We start from the raw sequence: 20,913 nt of genomic DNA, 5'->3' as shown, positions 1-20,913 counted from the left end.
CCCTTCCTTTCTCCCTACCCATCCCCTCATTTAGAAGGAACACAATTTGATATAGGTTATACATGTGCAGTCATACAAAACATATCTCCACCAGTTCTTTCTCTGGATGTGGGTAGCATTTTTCAGTATAAACCCTTTGGAATTGACTTATATTTTTGTAGTGATCATAATAGCCAAGTCATTCACGGCTGATCATCATACAATATTGCTGTTACTGTGTACACTGTTGTGTTTCTGCTCACTTCACTCAGCATCCATCCAGGTTTTTCCGAAAGCATCCCACTCATCATTTCTTATACCACAGTAGTATTCCAACACAATCGTATACTGGAACTTGTTCAGTCATTCCCTAATCAATAAGCATCCTCTTAATTTCCAATTCTTTGCCACTACTAAAAGAGCTGCTATAAATATTTTTGTACACTTGGTTCCTTTTCCTTTTTTTTTTTAATCTCTTTGGGATTACTACTACTAGTATTGCTGGGTATAAACAGCTGAAGTTTCCTTCTCCAGCTCAATTTACAGATGAAGAAACCGAGGCAAGCAGGGTTAAGTGCCTTGCCCAGAGTCACACCGCTAATAAGTCTGAGGTCACATTTGAACTTAGGTCTTTCTGATTACAGCCCTGATGCTCTCCCATGCCACCTAGCTGCCACCAGGGTAAATAGGTGCCTCCAATTTAGAAAGCCGACTGAAGGGGAACTGAGAGATTAAGTAGCTTGCCAGCAGCTGGACTTGAACCTAGGTCTTTCTGACTCCGAGGTCAGCTCTCTGTCCACTCTGCCATTACGACTTGTGTCTATAGTTTTGCCATGAATCAAAGTCAAGCTTCTAGGACTATTATTTTCTCCTTTTAAAAAATCGATACAGCATTTCTTGAATTCATACTATGTCGAAGGTACTGTGTTAAATAAGCACATCAAAGAATACGAAGGAATAAAAGGACATACTCGAGGAATTTATAAACGGCACTTTTCTCAATGTCATATTTTAATGTTAACACAGTTATTCTTGGCAATCACATTTGACTTTAGTGACCAGTATGATTTAATAATAATAGTATTTAATTTAAAATCTAGTATGATATAATTAAATTATTTTAAAATGTATATGGTAAGTCTTCATGAATTTGAAATTCTTTCCAAACTCTTGATTCTGTACTGATAATTGCTAGAACTTTCCATTGAGAGCCTTTTATCTGCAGCCTGACCTTACTCTTGTTTATAATTGCAAGTCATAATCTTCTGTTTGTGGCATTATAACTGTTTCTATGGCAACAGCATCTGGTGTTTCACACAGTGGCATTGACCTCCTCATTTAAAAAAGAAAAAAAGTATGATGGAGAGAAGGAGCATTATGGAGAGAACTGCTAGGCAGTAGGAAGATAGTAATAATCATTTTTGTCAGAGAAGGTGCTGCTTAAAAGTATTTTTTTCTTCCCCTTTGAGTTGCCAATTCTCTTTTAATTCTGCTTTCAAAATGACATATTTTCCCTAAGTGTAACCTGTTTTATGCCCTCCTTCCCTGCATGATGTGTACCATTATCGCAACAGTGAAGGGCATCTTGGGACAGCTCCTGTGTGCCTTTGGACATGTGACCTCCTCTCTCTGTATCTGTTTCCTCATCTGTGGAGTGACTTCAATCAGAAGTTCTCATAAGGATGGTCTAGGGGATCTGTGAGGTCAAAACTCTTTCCACAATAATATTCAGATGTTTTCATTTCAAATGTGGTAAATATCGATAGATAAAACACACATAAACAAAACCTTTTTGAGAGATCTTCAAGAAATTTGTTCTGAGAACAAAAAGTTTGAGTACCAACGAGACTAGATCATCTCTGAGGCCTCACTCAGTTTCTATTGAAATAATCTCTCTCATATAACAATTATAAGCAGTTACTTTAAAATAGTTTGTCTCGGCTAGTTTGTCTCTGCCATAGCCTAAACCCTACTGGGATGAAGGTATCATTTACCAAATTGTGGCCACAATAAGGTCATTGTTAAAATAAGGTTGTCAAGATAGGGCTAATTCTCGAAGGCCCAGAGAACTCACTTCCCTAAGTTATATCAAAATTCTCGAGATGCTTTTTAAGTCATGACTAGTGAATAATATATAGTCGCAAGATTGAATTTCTTTCTATTTAACGTGTACATCATGGGACTCAAGTCATGGTAATTTAGAAATCCAGCATAACCAGCACAAGACCATCACAATCAGACTTTTTATTAAACTCTTATCTTCAGTTTGCCCCATTATCCTCTTAGTTAATTCTTCTTAATAAGAGCATATAGCATGCATTTATGTAGTACATTTTTAACATCATAAAGTTTTCCTTTAGTGTTTAAATTTATATTTAGTGTGTTCTATTTTCAAACTGCACAGCTTCATGGTGCAGTGATAGAGTACCAGCCTTGGCGTCGTTAAGACTCATCTTCCTGAGCTCAAATCTAGACTGAGACACTTACTAGCTGTGTGACCCTGGGCAAGTTATTTAACCCTGTTTGCCTCAGTTTCCTCATCTGTAAAATGAGCTGGAAAAAGAAATAGCAAACCATTCCAGTGTCTTTGCCAAGAAAACTCCAAATGGAATCCCAAAGAGTCAGACATGACTGAATAACCACAATTTTCGAACTGCATGTTGAGCCAGCCCATTTGTTACAGACTGTCCTTTACCAGGACAGGCATACAGAGATATTCAGGTAATACAGGTGTATAAATCAAGATGTTTGCTTGGCAAGGTAGAAGGGAAGAGATTTCTTAGATCTGAAAGGAACTAAAATGGAAAAATTATTAAAGTTCACAACATAAAAGGCTGATTAAGGAAGAAGTAGCGAACATTTGCAAAGCAAATAGCAGGGGAAGAAAAGAAGCAGGTAAATAAGAGGGACAAGTTTGTGGCAGGTTTTTTAATGAAAAATTTATAAGCCATTGAAAAGATTATAATTGATTTTAGGGGACAAAATTCAGATAATAAAATTCTAGCACAATAGGGTGCTATACCCTAGATCATTTAATCAGTTTTCAGTGGTTCACTCATCATTTCTATGCATCACTTCTATATCCAACCCATCTCCTTCCTGAATTCCACTCCCAAATCACTAACTGTTTATTGGGCAACTCTTAACTAGATGTCCTGCAAGCAGAAACTCAAATCTCTGTTAAAAATAGAACTTATTTTTCCCTCCTAAACCTCTCTTTTCCTAACCTGTGTTTCTGTGGAAGATACCACCATCCTTCCTGCTACTCAAATTTGCAACCTCAGAGTAATTCTCGATTTCTTCTCTCTTCCTCACTCAGCACATCCATTCAGTTGCCAGGCCTTACAGTTCTTCTTGTACAATATCTTTGCCCCTTTCTCTACTCTCATGGCAACCTCTCTAGTTCAGGCCTTCATCATCTCAGATTTAGCCTCCTAATTGGTCTCCTGGCTTTCAGTCTCTTCCCTCTCCAATCTACCCTCTACACAGCTACCAAACTGATTTACCTAAAGCTGACCTCATTTCCTATACTTAGGACAGACTTCAACTGGTAAAATATGATAGAAATATCAATGAGCATTAACTCATAAAACTTAATCTGAAGTTGTTTTCTCTACTCCTTTATTGTAGTTATGGCTAAATGAAAAGTAGCAAGTTTCATGGCATATGAGTTAGATTTTTTGAAGTCCTAGGCCAAATATAAATTAAAATACCACTCAACCCCAATGTGCTCTTTGATCACCTCAAACATTTTAAAAGTTTACAAGATGAGAAACAACAAAATAAATTTGCATATTATGTAATTTTACAGTGGTTGGGTTATCAGATTTCTGCCAGTTGTTTAGAATTTTCTAGTGTTTCTACATTTTGGTTAAAATGAAACTTTTATTTCTGAGAATTTCTAACTTTCTCCAAAGATTTATTTCCCATTAACATATCCTCAACGTTCCTACCTTTCCTTTTAATACTTTAGTGTCTGAAGATTATAATAAAGTTATGTTCAAATGTATTATTAAAAATGATCGTTATTTTTCAGTGTGGACTATTAGAAGTTGTTACATTAGGCAGACGTCAGGCAGTAAGGTATCAAAGTTACTGATTTAATTTTTCATAGGCATAAGGAAGAGAAGCTTTATCTAAATTTGAAGAGGCTTATCATCAGAAGGTTAGCTATGTGGTGAACTTTTTCAGCCACAACAATTCTTGAAAGCCATCTAATAAAAGTTGGAGAATTTTAACCTGTATTGATTTTGAGGGATTACCTGCACAAAGAATATCATACACCTTTGAATAATTAAAGTAAGTAGAAAAAGATCTAGGAGAAGTGCTGCCTTGCCCCCATTCTTTCATGGAAGGAAGCAGAACATCATGTAAAATAACAAAGCTGTGACTTAGAATAAATTATTTTAAAATATATAATTATTTATTTTTAATTCCTTTAAAACATTTTTAAGTTCCAAATTCTTTCCTGCCCTTCCCCCACCTATTGAGAAGGCAGGAAATGTGATGTCAGTTAAACATGAAATCATGCAAAATGTGTTTCCATATTAGCTATGTTGTGAAAAAAAAGCAAGAAAAATAAAGAAAGTGAAGAGATTATTCTTCAGTATGTACTCAATGTTCATCAGTTCTGTCTTTGGAGGTAGATAGCACTTTTTTCATCATAAGTCCTTTGGAATTGACGTATCTTTGTATCGATCATAATAGCTAAGTTATTCACTGTTAGTCGTTGTACAATATTGCTGTTACTATGTACACTATTGTTCTGGTTTAGCTCACTTCACTTTGCATCCGTTCATTTAAGTCTTTTCAGGTTTTTCTGATAACATCCTACTCATCATTTCTTATAGCACCAGAGTATTTCATCACAGTCATATATCACAACTTGTTCAGCCATTCCCCAGTTAATGAGTATCCCCTCAGTTTCCAATTCTTGGGGGTGGTGTGGAGCCAAGATAGCAGAGTAAAAGCAAGGATTTGCTTGAGCTCTCCCCTAAACCTTTCCAAATACTTGTAAAAAATGACTAAACAAATTCTAGAGTAGCAGAACCCACAATATGACAGAGTGAAACAAATTTCAAGCCCAAGACAGCCTGGGAAGTCGACTGGAAAGGTCTGTTGCACCAGTCTGAGAAAAGAGTGCAGTCCAGCATGGGCCATGCTGGCACAGAAGGGGCTGGAGCAAACCTGAATCACACCTTAGGGCACTGAATCACTGGCAGCTTTGGCGGTTTCTAGACTTTTGCACCCACAAATGCCAAAGACAACTTAGAAGATAAGTAGGAAAGGTCTCTCTGACATGGTTGAGAGAGAAACATGGTCTGGCCCCAGCCCCAGGACAAGGGTGGCAGTGACAATAGCTGCTTCCAGAGCTCTTGGCTCACAGATGGTAGGGGGATTGAGTGGCTGATTAGAGGAGGATTGCAGGGATCTCTTTTCTGGTGCTGAGGCAGAATTGTCTTGCTTTGCCCATGCCTGGATCTGGGTCGCAGTCCTGGGGTGAGGAGGAGTGCTGACATGGCGGAGCTTGTGGTGGCCATGGAGAGGAAATCCTCCTCACAGTTCCAAGGCAGACCAGAGCACGGACTAGGAGAGAAGTAAACACCTCTTCTTTGATTATACCACCTTGGAAGAACTGAAAATTTACAGGTCCTTGGAAATATCTCTGAAAACAGCTGCACAAAACCCCTGAAGCTTGGGATAATACACCCTCCACACTGGAAGCAAGAGTCCTACCTTAACAAAGAGCTAAAAAGTCTAGTAATTGGCTGGGAAAATGAGCAAACAGTGGAAAAAAAATCAGACTATAGAATCTTACTTTGGTGACAAGGAAGATCAAAACATACAACCAGAAGAAGACAACAAAGTCAAAGCTCCTACATCCAAAGCCTCCAAGAAAAATGAATTGATCACTGACCATGGAAGAGCTCAAAAAGGTAGATTAACTCAAATGGCAAAAGAGGTCCAAAAAGCCAATGAGGAGAAGAATTTCCTAAAAAGCAGAATTGACCAAAGGGAAAAGGAGGTCCAACAGCTCAATGAAGAAAATAATTCCTAAAAAAAAATAGAATAGAGTGAATGGAAACTAATGACTCTATGAGAAATGAAGAAATTATAAAACAAAACAAAAAGAATGAAAAAATGGAAGACAATGTAAATTATCTCATTGGAAAAACCACTGACCTGGAAAATAAATCCAGGAGAGATAATTTAAAATTATTGGACTACCTGAAAACAATGATCAAAAAAGAGCCTAGAGATCATCTTCCAAGAAATTATCAAGGAAAACTGTCCTGACATTCTAGAAACAGAGTGTAAAATAGAAATTGAAAAAATCCACTGGTCACCTTCTTAAAGACATCCCAAAAGGAAAACTCCTAGAAATATTATAGCTAAATTCCAGAATTCCCAGGTCAAGGAGAAAATATTGCAAGCAGCCAGAAAGAAATAATTCACGTATTGTGGAAATACAATCAGGATAACACAGGGTTTAGCAACTTCCACGTTAAGGGATCAGAGGGCTTGGAATATGATATTCTGGAAGGCAAAGGAACTAGGATTAAAACCACTTTCCTTCACATTCTATTGATTCCTTTGATATTCTTCCACGTGATGTTCTTCCTTGATTTGTTCTTCCAGATGAATTTTGTTCTTATTTTTTCTAGCTGTATAAAATAATTTTTGATAATTTGATTGGTTTGAAATTAAATAAATAGATTAACTTAGGCTGAATCATCGTTTTTATTGTATTGGCTTATCCTAATCATGAACAATTAATATTTTTCCAGTTGTTTAGATCTATTTGTGTGATAAGTGTTTTGTAACTGTGTACATGTGGTTCTTGGGTTTGTTTTATCAGGTAGACTGCCAGATATTTTATATTGTCTACAATTATTTTTAAATGGAATTTTTCTTTCTATCTCTTGCTGCTGGACTTTGTGTAATATATAGAAATACTGATGATTTATGTGGGTTTGTTTTGTATTTTGAAACTTTGCTAAAGTTGTTCATTATTTCAGCTATTTTTTGGTTGATTCTCTTTTTGTCATTGCTTATTCTAATTCCTTCAATTTCTTTCACTTGTCTTATGGCTATACTTTCTAGAACAATATTGAATAATAGTGGTGATATTGGACATCTCTGCTTCACCCCTAATCTTATTGGAAAGGCTTCTTCTAGCTTATCCTCATTACAGATAATCCTTGCTCTTGGCTTTAGATAGATAGTACTTATCATTTTAAGGAAAGCTCCATTCATTCCTATTGTTTCCTGTGTTTCTAACAGGAAAGAATATTGTATTTTGTCAAAAGCTTTTTCTGCATTTTGGAGATAATCATATGATTTTTGTTTTGCTGTTGATATTGTATTGGCCAATTATTTATATTGGTCAGTTATGCTGATAATTTTCCTAATATTGAACTAAACCTGCATTTCTGGTATAAATCCCACCTGGTCATAATGTATGATCTTTGTAGTATATTGCTGTAGTCTCCTTGCTAATATTTTATTTAAGATTTTTGCATCCATTTTCATTAGGGAAGTTGAGCTACAGTTTTCTTTCTCTGTTTTTACTCTTCTGTATGTCATAAAAGGAACTTGGTAGAATTTTTTTTGCCTATTTTTCTAAATAGTTTATATAGTACTAGAACTAATTGTTCTTTAAATGTTTGGTAGAATTCACTTGTGAAACTATCTGGTCCTGGGGATTTTTTCTTAGAGAGCTCATTGATGGCTTGTTCAATTTCTTTTTCTAAGATAGGATTATTTAGATATTCTGTTTCCTCTTTTGTAAATCTGGTCAACATATATTTTTTATAAATATTCATCTATTTCACTTAGATTGTCAGATTTATTGACATATAATTGGACAAAATAGCTCCTAATAATTGCTTTAATTTCATCTTCATTGGTATTGCCTTCTCTCATTTCATTTCTTATAATAGTAATTTGGTTTTCTTCTTTCTTTTAGTCAAATTAACCAATAGTTTTCTTACTGTTTTTTCCTAAACCCAGCTCATTTTATTTATTTATTAGTTCAATTTTTTTAAACTTTCAATTTCATTAATCTCTTCATTTTCAAGATTTCCATTTTGGTGTTTAATTGAGGATTTTTAATTTGTTCTTTTTCTAGTTTTTTTTTTAATTGAATGCTCAATTCATTAACCTGTTCTTTTATTAATGTATGCATTTAGAGATGTAAATCTTCCCCTAAGCACTACTTTGACTACATCCCACAAATTTTAGTCTGTTGCTTCATTGTTGTCATTTCTCTCTTATGAAATTATTATTTCTATGATTTGTTCTTTGATTCACTTATTCTTTAGGATAAGATTATTTAATTTCCAGTTAATTTTTAATGTTTCCACAGCCATTTAGCTTTTTATTGAAGTCAATTTTTATTGCATTTTGGTCTGAAAAGGGTGCATTTAATATTTCTGCTTTTCTTCATTTGTGAGGTTTTTATGCCTTAATTCATGGTTAGTTTTTGTGAAGGTGCCATGTGCAGCTGAGAAAACGTTTTACTCCTTTCTATTCCCATTCAGTTTTCTCCAGAAGTCAATCATATCTAACTTTTCTAAGATTCTTTTCATCTCCTAAACTTCTTTCTTATTTCTTTTATGGTCAGTTTTATTTATCTCTGAGGGTAAAGTTGAGATATCCACTAGTATAGTTTTTCCTTTAATAATTTGGATGGTATGCTATTTGGTGCATATATATTTAGTATTGTTATTCTTTCATTGTCTGTGGTACCATTGTGTGTGGTAAAATATAGTTTCCTTCCTTATTTCTTTTACTTAGGTCTATTTTTCCTTTTGCTTTGTCTGAGATGTTAATTGCTCAAAAATCTGTTTTGCTTCTGACCATTGCCTCTCATAATATGCCTTTTTTTTTAATCAACCTCTCCCTTTTCTCATCCTTTCTGCTTCTTGTTGGGTAAGATAGATTTCTATACCAACTGAATACATATGGTATTCCCACTCTGAACCAATTCCACTGAGAGTTTGGTTCAAGTGTTGCATGCCACCACCACTCCCATTTTTGCCTCCATTGGAAAAGCAGTTTCTTGTGTATATCTTCTTTGTGTGATAGTTTTCTTGATTCTTTCTCTCCCTTCTTCTAGTTTATCCCTCTTTCTTACTCATCCATTTTTCTCTTTAGATCATCCCATTACAATCAGTTCACATCTGTGCCCTCTGTCTGTGTATACTCCTAATTGCCCTAATGAGAAGGTTTTTAGGAGTTTCATGTATCACCTTCCCATATAGGAATGTAAAGAGTTTAACCATGATAATTCTCTTGTGATTTCTCTTTTGTGTTTACCTTTTTATACTTCTCTTGAGGCTTGTGTTAGATGTGAAGTTTTCTTTTCCTCTCTGTTGTTTTCTTCAGGAATGCTTGAAAATCCTCTACTTCATTAAATATTCATTTTTCCTCTGAAGGTTTATACTCAGTTTTTCTGGGTAGGTGATTCTTGGTTATAATCCTAGCTCCTTTGCCTTTTGGAATATCATATTCCAAGGCCTTAGATCCTTTACTGTAGATGCTGCTAATTTTTTTTTTTATCCTGACTGTGGCTCCACAATATTTGAAATGTTTCTTTCTGATTGCTTGCAATATTTTCTTCTTTATCTGGGAGATCTGGAATTTGGCTTTCATATTCCTGTGAGTTTCCATTTTGGGATCTCTTTCAGGAGATGATTTGATAGATTCTTTTATTTTCTATTTTACCCTCTGTTTCTAGACTGTATGAGTAGTTTTCCCTGATAATTTCTTGATATATGAACCTAGGCTCCGTGGTTTTCAGGTAGTTCATAAATTCTTTAGTTATCTCTCTTCGATCTGTTTTCCTGATCAGTTGTTTTTCTAATGAGGTATTTCACATTATCTTCTATTTTTTCTTCTTTTGACTTTATGTGATTGTTTCTTGATGTCTCATGGAGTCATTAGCTTCCACTTGCCCAATTCTAATTTTTAAGGAATTATTTTCTTTTGTGAGCTTTTGTCCTTCGTTTTTCCATTTGGTCAATCGTGTTTTTTAAGAAGTTCTCATCAGTAAATTTTTCAAGTGCTCTTCAGTTTTTTTGTACCTCTTTTACCAATTTGTTGATTTGTTTTTCATAATTTTCTTGCATCAATCTCATTTCTTTTCATAATTTTTCTTCTACTTTTCTTATTTGATTTTTAAATCCTTTTATTCAGCTCTTCCAGGAATTCTTGTTTGGGGTGTGTGTGTGTGTGTGTGTGTGTGTGTGTATTCAATTCACATTTTTCTTTGAGTCTTGGCTTGTAGCTGTTTTGACATCATTATCTTTTTCTGAGTTTGTGTTTTGATTTTCTCTGTTGCTATAGTAGTTTTTCATAGTCAGATTTTGCTCTTTGCTAATTTTTTTTACAACTATTTCTTTACTTTTACCTTTATGTTAAAGTTGGGCCCTGATCCTAAGAGGAGAGTACTGTCCCAAGCTTCAGTTTTTTTTGTGCTGCTCTTTACGGAGCAAGTTCGTGGGGTGGGGAGGTCTCTAACTTTTGGGTGCTTCCAAGGTGATATGATCTGAGGAGAGGTCTGGTCACTGTTTGCTTGATCTGCACTATAGTCTTTACACAGGAAGGCCCCCTATTCCCCTGCAAACACAAATGCTGTTGTCCCTTTTGGCCTTGGAACTGTGACCAGGTCCCGGCTCTTCTGTAGCCTTAAGCACTAGTTCTTCTCTCTGCCTTGGAACTGTGACCAGGGCCCTTTCTCTCTTATAGCAGTAGGCACTGGTTCTCTTCTTCACCCTGGGGACTGCCACCTGGACCTGCATATGCGCAATACAGCAGAGGGTCCCCTGGCATCTCTTTCCTACCCCCTTACTGTCTCTGAGCTGGAGGCTCATGAAGCTACTGCTGCTGTAGCTGTCTCAGCTCCCTCCATGGCCTGCTGCTGGTGTTGCAACTGCTTGTGCTCCAGGCTGGCTTCTACCCTATTGTCACAGACCTCCTTTTCTGTCTAACCTCCTAAGTTTTCTTGGGCTGGAAAAATGTCTCACTCTGCCCTTTTGTTGGCTCTGCCACTATAGAATTTGATTTGAGACATAATTTTGAAGTTGTTTGGAGGGGAACATTGGGAAGATTCAACAGGGTTGCTTCCTCTACTCTGCCATCTTGACTCTGCTCTTCACTGAAAAAATTTTGAGGCAAAGTTCATTAAATGAAACCTATACTAATTCCTTTTAAAATCCTTTATTTTTTTTCCCATTTTACTTTAAAAAATAGTTTTCTAAAAAAAATGTTTAGGGAATTTGTATTTCCAGTTTTTAACAGATAATTTTTAGGATATTATGTTAATCCTTTCAAAATAGGATTTCTCATAGCATACCATGGATCATTACAATTACAGATTTAGGGTTAGAAGGGAACTTTGAGATCATTTAGGTCACTTGCCTCATTTTACAGATGAAGAAATAGGACCAGTATGATGACCAGTAGTAGGAATTGCCCTAATTTTGTTGTACTAAATAATACATGTCTAGAAAATGTCACTGAGTGTTATTTCTTTTCCCATAAGGCTCACATCTGGAAGAAGCCCTGTGGAATTCTCACACATTTACCTCTGATAGCTTCCTGGTACCAGAAGATTCAGGAAGTTCCTGGAGTAATAAAAGCGGCAGCTAAATGCAGGATGCAGTTTCTTCAGTTGTCAGACTTCCTGCCCACCTTGGATAAGCAGTCACCAATTTTGAGTGAGAGTCCTGAAATGGAAGAGAAAAACTGCATGCATTTTATAGGAGGACCAAGGCCAACCATTTCCAAACTGATGGTAATTAAATGCTTATGCTAACGTTATCTTTGAAAATGCCTGTATTCTCTTTGTGAACATTTTGGTCCCCTCGCCCCCCATCTTTTGTTGGCATCGCTCTTATTATCAGTAACAATTTTTATCTTGGTCACTTTTTGCTAATTTTTAGATTATTGTTGTTGTTTTGCTTTTCATTGAATTTTTGTATTCTTTAAATTTATGGAAGTATTTTATATTCAGCCTCCTTCTGCATTCCTCCCTTTCCTTCCCCATTTTCTCTTATATTCGTTCCTTTTTCACATTCCTTTCCTTCCCTTTTTCCCTTGCATTTCTGTCTACCATTCTGAATATTTAACCTAATAATTCTATAACTCATCAACTTGATCAGCTGTATTGTTTTCATCTGAAAATTTCTTGTTGCAAGACTCTGACTTAGTCATTTTTTGTGGCATTAGATAGACTCTTGATCGTAGGGACAGACTTTGCTCTTCTTTGTATCCCCGGCCCTTAGGACAGTGCGTGGCACTTCGTAAGCATTTAATAAATGCTTGCTGATTGACTAATGGTCAATCAAAACCAGTGAGGCAGTGAGTAGGCTCAGTTTTCAAGATTTTTGCTAGGTTTTTTAAAAATTCAGTAGTGTTTGAATTTTTTAAAAAGTTTCATTTCAATAAATTGTTTCTGGTGCTACATTGTGAGTGTTCTCTTAACTTCATGTATTATTTTATAAGATAATAGATCTAAAGTTGGAAGGGGACCTTAAAGGCCATCTAGCCAAACTCCCCTCATTTTTCAAATGAGGAAACAGAATCAGTGAGCCAAAGGTCCTGTTAGGCAATAAGTGGCAGAGCTCATAGTTGAAACCAGGTTCCTAATTGCAACTCCAGAGTTCTTCCCACTTTCCATATAACTGAAACAATTTCCCCCATTACAAAGAGTGAAGATTTCACAAATTTGATTTCATTTTTATTACCATTACCGTGCAAAAAATATTCTCTGTTGATTTGAAAATTAATTGAAAATTTATTTGAATTGTGGATGTTCTCTGAAGTAATTTGGTGTTATCAATCTGAGTCTCACAATAAAAATGAAGCTAGAGGACAATTGCATCTACTCGATGGGCTGGGAGAGGGCTGATGCCCCCTGAAATGGGCCGCCTCATTGTGACCCTGAAGCTAAGCCTTCTATACTCTGTTCAGCTTGTTTATTAGTAAAAAACCAAATATGTTTAGTGATATAAGAAAATCAATTTTGGAAGACGCTGTAAAAGATTTGATTTGCCTTCATATTGTCATATCGATTAGAGAATATCCTGGAATGTAACTGTTGCCTTTTTTAATCTGCAGCCTAGTCTCCTGGGGAATTTGGAAATAGTTCATTCTTAGCAAAGTTATTTGGTTAGTGTTAAACAGTCATCTTCAAACCTCTGCACAATAAAATTTATGTTCATCGGTGGCTATTAATTGCTAAATGGAATCATTTTTATTTAGGTGATTCATTCTGAGGCAAGGACCAGTAGAAAGTTGTACGATTTTGCTTTGGCTTTGTTGTACTTGCCAGTTGCATACAAGAGCAATGTAATGAACCCCAGAAAGAAGTTTTGGTTTTCTGTGCATAAAGTTAATTTATAAATGGAGAAAAGGCAATAAATAAAAATAAACTTTAGCAATAATGAATTATGTAATATTTAATTATATAATTAGTGCAATTATATATAATTATATAATATAATTAATTTATATAATTAATATATAATATTCAAAATAGGAGTAAAATTTTGTCAAAATGAACCCTTCATTTCCTACTTTTAAGTGATATTTGTTTTCATAATGATGGAGACAAAATCTCCGGGCCAGCAGTCATGAGACTTGGGTTCTAGGTCCAAATCCATTCTTTTGTAAGACTAGATATTCTCATAAGCACTAAATTTCTATCATTCTGGGTCACTGTTTGACTCTGTTTATTTTTAGTATAGGTCCTCAATTTTAATTTCAAAAATAGGCCCAGGTATGAAAATAATTTAACTTTGCAACAGAGCTACTTTTGTTACATTATTTTTCTTACTGAATATTTGAGGTGATTTTCAAATGTCGAGTCAGTATTAGAAATGCTCTATTAGGCCTTACATCAAAATAATTTATCTCTTCTTGTTAAATTGAAGGCAGGGTAGTGGGGGAGATAGTGGGTGCAGAGAGACCTTTCCTGGGACATCGTCAAGTCCTCCTTAGACTGCCCTCTTGTGTTACCAATGTGCAAAGCCTGGGTAGATGTACAGAGCCAGTTTTTGATAGATTTTCTTCAGTAAGTTTTTGTCCTTATCTTGGTTTCACTCAGCTACCAAGCATATTTTTAGGTAGAATGTTTCTACCATCAGTGCATTCTAAGGAAATGTGTACTTATTTTAAAATTAGTCTAAGCAAAACATAAGTAGAAAAGTAAATGCTGCAGAAAAAAAAATACCATGTTCTCATAAATCATCTTAAAAGTGATCTTTAAATTACCTGTTATCTTGGACTGTTTGTGTTCCTTTTCATTGATGTAGGTAATCTTGAGTTGAATACATAGGATATACGTTATTTTATTATATTGATGTGGAAAGGATATCTTTCATTTTCTAGAAAAAAGGCATCGAGGCAAAGTTTTCTCCCCATCCTTGCCCCAACTGGACCCTTGATTGGAGCAGTCTGCCTGCAGCAGTATGTCCAGAGGAGGGTGAGTATTTTCCTTTCTTTTCTTGAATTTTCTTTTCTCTTTTATCATGTATGCACGTATAGTTTAATGTATCTAGGCCCAATGTAACTACTAAACTTCACTTGTAGAAATGTAGCACTTGGTTCTCTGAAATAGTTGCCTTCCTCAACTAATTTCAAAACTTTCTATGCCTTTGAGTCAGTGAAGGGAAGTAATTGTTGGCAATCTTGGGGAGATTTGCCCCATTCTTAATGACTTAGCCCTTTTCCTTTGTAATCATAAGGTCATAGATCTAGACCTAGAGGGCATCTTAGAGATCATCTAGTGTAACCCCTTAATTTTACAGATGAGGAAACTACCTTTGTCCCTGCAAGTTTCTCAGCTATTTTTATTATTATTCACAGCATTGAAAGAGTTTAAATGAAATATAATAGGGTTAAAGTAATACCTTTTATATTGTGTATTATGTTTATTGCACTTGGGGCAAACCCCCTACAACATTCTTAGAGATGATTTCAATTACCATTTCTTTTTACAATTTCCAATAGTTTAGGTTATTTCCAACTGAAATCATGTTATTGATGGGTTTAAAATAGAATTCCACTCCATTATTTTAGAGACTTTCTCTACCAATGGTCATCGACAGAAATGTTCTTTAACCTTTAGGCTGATAGTCTTCGAGACAGATGAACAATTTGGCATTTCCCAGTAAGATTTGAGAAATCCTAACTGAGGAAAGCTAGGATAAGAGTGTATACACTCTAGTATAAAATAGTGATTTCCGAAAGTATGAGTATTTTCCACCTTAAGAATATATTAGTTACATATGACTCTAATTAATTTGGTCTCGACATTGATTCAGTAATAGTTTCTAAGAAAACATTGAGGCCACTTAAATTAACCTGATACTCTGGGATTGATCTGCATTGTCTTTATCCAGCATCATCTGCCTTGTCCGATCTCCCTTTCCCTCTTGGCCACCAACTGCCCTGATATTAAGCTAAACCCTTCAAATAACAGCCTGGTGCCAGTAGCCAGCGTACACCTGGTTAACATCTGCCAGGCATTCAAGACATCCTCTTCTAAGTATCATGTTACAAGCTATCTGTCAAGAAGACTATCTTTTAAATTTGACAGTTGGTTTTGTTTCTTTTATGTAAATGTGATTTCTTAAGTTTTGTTCAGATTTTTGCTTGTGGCATCCTGATTCTTCCAACTGTTTTGGAATTGAACTGCTGTGCATAATCTATAAACAACGTCATTGCTAGTATCTGCAGTTTTAATCCGCTATTTTGGTACCCAACCTGATATCTGCTGGGGGAAAAAGTGAGCCCACATTTATAGAAAGTAAGCCTGATAGAGAAGAAACTCAACAGGAACTCATCTCCTTGCCCAAGTATTTCTTGTTTATCTGCTATTTTTCCTTGAAGTAAATTATACCAATGAGAAGTTCCTATGTTGCCTTATCTAGTCACCTTTATATCTTCATACAAATCGGTTTCTATCTGAGGGTACAAGATGAAAAGTCTACATCATAGAAAAAACAAGTTCCACTCCACAAACCCTGGGTATGTAGAAGGAGACAAAACATGGTCCTTGCCTCAAGGAAATCACAGTGCAGTGGGGGAAACAACAAACAAATATATACAAACTAGCTACATACAAGATAAAAAGGAAATAATTAACAGAGGGAAGGCACAAGAATTAAGAGGGCTTGGGAAAGACTTTTGTAAAAGAGAGGATTTTAGTTGAGACTTAAAGGAAGTCAGAGGAGTCAGTAGCAGCTCCTGCTATGTTCCTGCTGTCACAATCCCTTCTTTGGTACTGTTTGTTCTGTTGATGTCCCATCAAATTTCATAGCCATCTGGACTGAAAATAATGTGAATTATTCCTCCAGGGTAATAGGAATGTAGTAGAACTTAAGAATTGAAATGGAGAAGAAAGGAACTTTAATTTTCTTATAGATGATCTGTATTTGGCTGGAATGATCCTCATGAAGAAACTATAGAGCAACAGGATGAGAGGTTTTCATTGCTTGGGAGATCTTTCTTTTCCTTCCTTCTATGTTCCTTGTACATTTTCCTCCAAGAGAAAAGAGGAAATGGCTGTTGAAGCTGGCTTCATATATCTGTAAATAGCTAAAGGAGGATCCTTAGAGACTTGGGAGGAGTGATCCACCTTAACTGGGGGTCTGTGAACCTGTATTTTTAGTATTTTGTTCATTGTATTTTAGTATAATGGTTTCCTTTGTAAATCCTATGTATTTTATACTTTTAAAAATATTATTGATAAAAGGGCCCAAAGCATCAACAGACTGTCAAGGCAGACCATGACATAAATAAGGCTATCCTTTTGTTGATCCAAAATGTGATTCTGAGAGAGCATTTGCATAAAGGATCCTTATTCTTCCATTTCACACTGGATACTTGGAGGGAAAGATGTGGAAAACCTCGGAGCTGTGGCTAGTTCCCAAGACCCCACAAATGAATTACCTTAGAGGGACTTTTATAAATTAAGGAAAGATGGATGGGAAAACTTGACCATAGATTAATTTCTTCGGTATTCTTTAGTGAACAGGAGAGATCATCTCAAAGTTAGATTAAAATTGAAGGTGCCTGGTTCTGGCATTATTCCTTTCGCTATCTTCTTTTGACTGAAAATAATGGGGGAAGGAGGGAACCTATGTAAATTCCTTAAATTGATGATAATAAATCAAACTTCTCTTACTACGAATTCATTTGAGATGCTATTGCTGGCTCCAGGATAAGAGGGATCATACAAAGCAAAGGGATTCAGTCAGTATATTTAAAAAAAAGCAGTTTCTAAAGTTAAGAATGTTTTTCTGTCATGAATTTAATTCTTTTATTGTTAATTTTATACTGGAAACTTTTTCTTTCTACAAAAACTGATTTATGCTTTTTGATCTTCAGAAAAAATAAAGGAAGATGTTTGTTTTTATTATGTTTGTAGTTGGATTAAGTTAATGCAGTTCTGACTTGTGTGGATTTCAGAGCCTCTCATTCAGTAAATAAAAGTACCATCACTCTTATTAACATTCATATGAAATGAGAATAGAAGCAAACTTTTCCAACAGCCATATGTTACCCTTTCATCCATAATTTAGTTTGGTGCCAAAATTTTCACTTAACAATGTTATCAATTTTATTTTCCACCAACTTTAAGGGACCAAATATTGAGCATTCCTGCTTGGTCGTTGGCTGTGTAGTTGCTCTTTCACCTACTAGTCACTGTGCAGTATGTTACACATTACAACCTTTTTAGTGGTTCAAATTGTGTTTGTAAATATTTATTATTAAAAAGAGAAAGAATGGTAATGGCAGGAATGATAGTACCTGTTTTCAAATTTCACATATTCTCTTCTAAAATGAATTATCGTCTTCAGTGAATAAAACAGGCTGGGGCATTTACACAGTGTGTATTTCACAGGGGCTTTTTTAGGTGAGGCCATTTGTTACATGTATGGCTATCTTCAAGCATCCTGCATTATAGGTCAACTTGTCTTGTAATGAGAGTATTTAGGCAGTTGAGTGGCAGAGTGGATTGAATGCTGGACCTGGAGTCAGGGAGACCCGAGAGTTTGCATCAGATTGGTTATTGGCCTTCGATATTGAAGAGGACCAAAATGACATCACTACGATAGTGTCAAGTTTCAGTGTGTCTGACTGTGGCTGATCAGACCAGTACAAGCTCGGAATGTTCTACCACAGGTTGGGCACAATTAGTCCATGTGAACATTTGGACTGTATTCTCTAAACTTGCACATCTTGTGTTTCTTTTGAGCTGTTTCAATTCTACTGTGCTCATAGAGCACAGCACCTTCTCTGATGTGGGCATGCCATGCTGAGTGGTCCTGTGCCAATGTCTCCCATGTCACACAATTAATTCCAAAATTCTTTTTTTTTTTCAGTGGGTTACTGAATACTTTTATTTTGCACATAGAAGCCACTAAGGATCTGGCCTGTGGGCTCATTGGGGCTGCATCACAAATACAGGGCTCCACGCATCAACACCAGGGTTGGGGGTGAGACCAGGTGATTATATCCCAGTCACAAGATGATAAGGGTTTTTGACAGAGAACCACATGTCAGGTCATCTCTGGTATAAGACAGTTCTAAGAAAGCAGTGAGAACATCACAGAAAGGTGGAAGGGAGAGGGAAGTTAAGCAGCAGAGGCCCCTGCCCCTAAAACAAAACTGGTCTAGTACTTGGTGCTGCAGACTTCTACAGAGGTGGCTAGCGCCTGCGAGCTCATAGGCCTCCTGGCCACAGATCTTATTTGGCCTGAGGGTTTCTGAAGTTCCTTCCAGCAAATTTAGCCTTGCTGCCCAGCTCTTCCTCAATTCTGAGGAGCTGGTTATACTTGGCCAGATGCTCAGATCGGCAGGGGGCACCAGTCTTGATCTGCCCAGTGCAGAGGCCCACCACCAGGTCTGCAATGAAGGTATCTTCAGTCTCCCCAGAATGATGGGAAACCATCACTCTCCAGCCATTGGACTGGGCCAGCTTGCACACCTGGAGAGATTCGGTCGCTGAGCCAATCCTGGTTCACTTTGAGGAGGAGGCAGTTGCAGGCTTTCTTGTTCACATCCTTTTCATTGCACTTGGGATTGGTCACTGTGAAATCATACCCTACCACCTGGATGCCTGCAGTAGCAGTAGAATCCTTCCAAGCTCCCCAATCATCCTGGTCAAAGGGATCTTCAATAGATACCAGTGGATAGTCCTTGACAAAGCTCTTGTAGAGGTCTCCAAGCCCAGAAGGGGAGATGTATCTGCTGGGATCATTAGGAGACTTGAAGTCCAAGTCATTTCCCAGATCGGAAGAATTCTGAGGCAGCAACATCCATGCCAATTACGACCTCATCAGTATAGCCAGCCTTACTAATAGCAGTCTTTAGCAAGTCCAGAGCTTCTCCATTTTCCAGGATGTTAGGAGCAAAGCCACCCTCATCCCCTACGTTGGTGGTGTCCTCTCCATATTTCTCCTTAATCACACTCTTCAGGTTGTGGTAGACCTCAGCTCCAATGTGCGTGGCTCCAACAGGGAGGATCATGAACTCCTACATGGCCAGCTTGTTACCAGCATGAGAGCCACCGTTGATCACATTGAAGGTTGGAACTGGAAGGATGACGTCATCATTGCCTTTAAGGTCAGCAATATGGTGATACAGGGAGACCCCTTTCTCAGCATCTGCCGCCTTACAAACAGCCAGAGACACTCCCAATATGGCATTTGCTCCAAATTTAGATTTATTTTCAGTGCCGTCCATCTCTGTCATCAATTTGTCGATCTTCTCCTGTTCTACAGTATTCACTTTCTTGCTAACCAGGGTTGGGGCAATAGTTTTATTGATGTGCCCAACCACTTTTGAGATATCCTTCCCCATGTAGCAGCTCTTACATTGTCTCAGAGCTCCAGGGCCTTATGGGTACCGGTAGAATCCCCACTGGGCACAGCAGTTCGGAAGAGACCTTTTTCAATGTAGAGATCAACTTCAACGGTGGGGTTTCCATGAGAGTCAAAGATCTCTCTTGCATGGATCTTCAAAACAGACATGTTGAGTTTCTGGATGGGGCTTCCTCCGCTGGGCTCAGAGAACAGAGGCCGAGGGCCTTGAGAGTGTCCTTGTATTTCTTCTTTTGACCACCTTGTGAACATTTGCCCTGTGTGAGTTCTCCATAAAATAGTCTTTTTTGGCAAGCGTACATTTTGCATTCGAACAACATGGCCAGCCCATCAGAGTTGTGCTCTCTGAAGTAGAGTTTGAATGCTTGGCAGTTTAGTTCAAGAAAGGCCCTCAGTGTATGATAATCTTATCCTTCCAGGTGATCTTCAGAATTCCTAAGACAATTCAAATGGAAGTGATTCAGTTTCCTGGTATACTGTCCAGATTTCATAGGCAATGAGGTCAGCACCACAGCTCTGTATACCTTTAGTTTGATAGTTAGTCTAATACTTCTTCTCTCCCATACTTTCCTTTGGAGCCTCCCAAACAATGAGCTTGGTCTGGCAGTGTGTGCATCAACCTCATTATCAACGTGTATGTCCCTGGAAAGTACACTACCAAGGTAAGTGAACTTATCTACAGAATTCAGAACTTCTCCATTTGCTGCCGATGGTTCCACATATTGATGGTATGGGGTGGCTGTTGGAACACCTATGTTTTCGTGGTGTTAATTGTTAGGCCAAAATTAGCACAAGCAGCAGAGAATTGATCCATACTTTGTTGCATCTCAGCTTCAGAGGTTGCATTGAGTGCACAATCGTCTGCTAGCAGAAGATCATGCACCGACATTCCCTCCACTTTAGTCTTGGCTTGTAGCCTTTCCAAGTTGAAGAATTCATCAGTAAATTCTTAAAGTATATTCATCAGTGCAGTAGCTGACCTTGATGCCATGTTCATCATCATTGAAAGCATTTGACAGTATAGCTGAAAACATCA

The 20,913-nt window shown here is 37.0% G+C and overlaps 1 protein-coding gene and 1 pseudogene across 2 annotated transcripts in view; one reads left to right on the top strand and one right to left on the bottom strand.

Moving 5' to 3' along the window:
* The window catches only part of GSTCD (glutathione S-transferase C-terminal domain containing), a 189,705-nt gene that overhangs the window by 27,449 nt on the left and 141,343 nt on the right, over window positions 1-20,913 (top strand). For both annotated transcript variants that reach the window (XM_036763495.1, XM_036763496.1), the window contains exons 3-4: window positions 11,528-11,779; window positions 14,377-14,470. In XM_036763495.1, coding sequence (XP_036619390.1) covers window positions 11,528-11,779; window positions 14,377-14,470 — 346 coding nt within the window. The remainder of the gene's footprint in view (window positions 1-11,527; window positions 11,780-14,376; window positions 14,471-20,913) is intronic.
* Window positions 18,743-20,027, bottom strand: LOC118853417 (annotated as a pseudogene).

Source organism: Trichosurus vulpecula, chromosome 6 (genome assembly GCF_011100635.1).
Source record: "Trichosurus vulpecula isolate mTriVul1 chromosome 6, mTriVul1.pri, whole genome shotgun sequence".
Taxonomy (NCBI): domain Eukaryota; kingdom Metazoa; phylum Chordata; class Mammalia; order Diprotodontia; family Phalangeridae; genus Trichosurus; species Trichosurus vulpecula.
The sequence above is the reverse complement of the archived record's forward strand: the minus strand, read 5'-3'. Positions and strand labels throughout refer to the sequence as shown.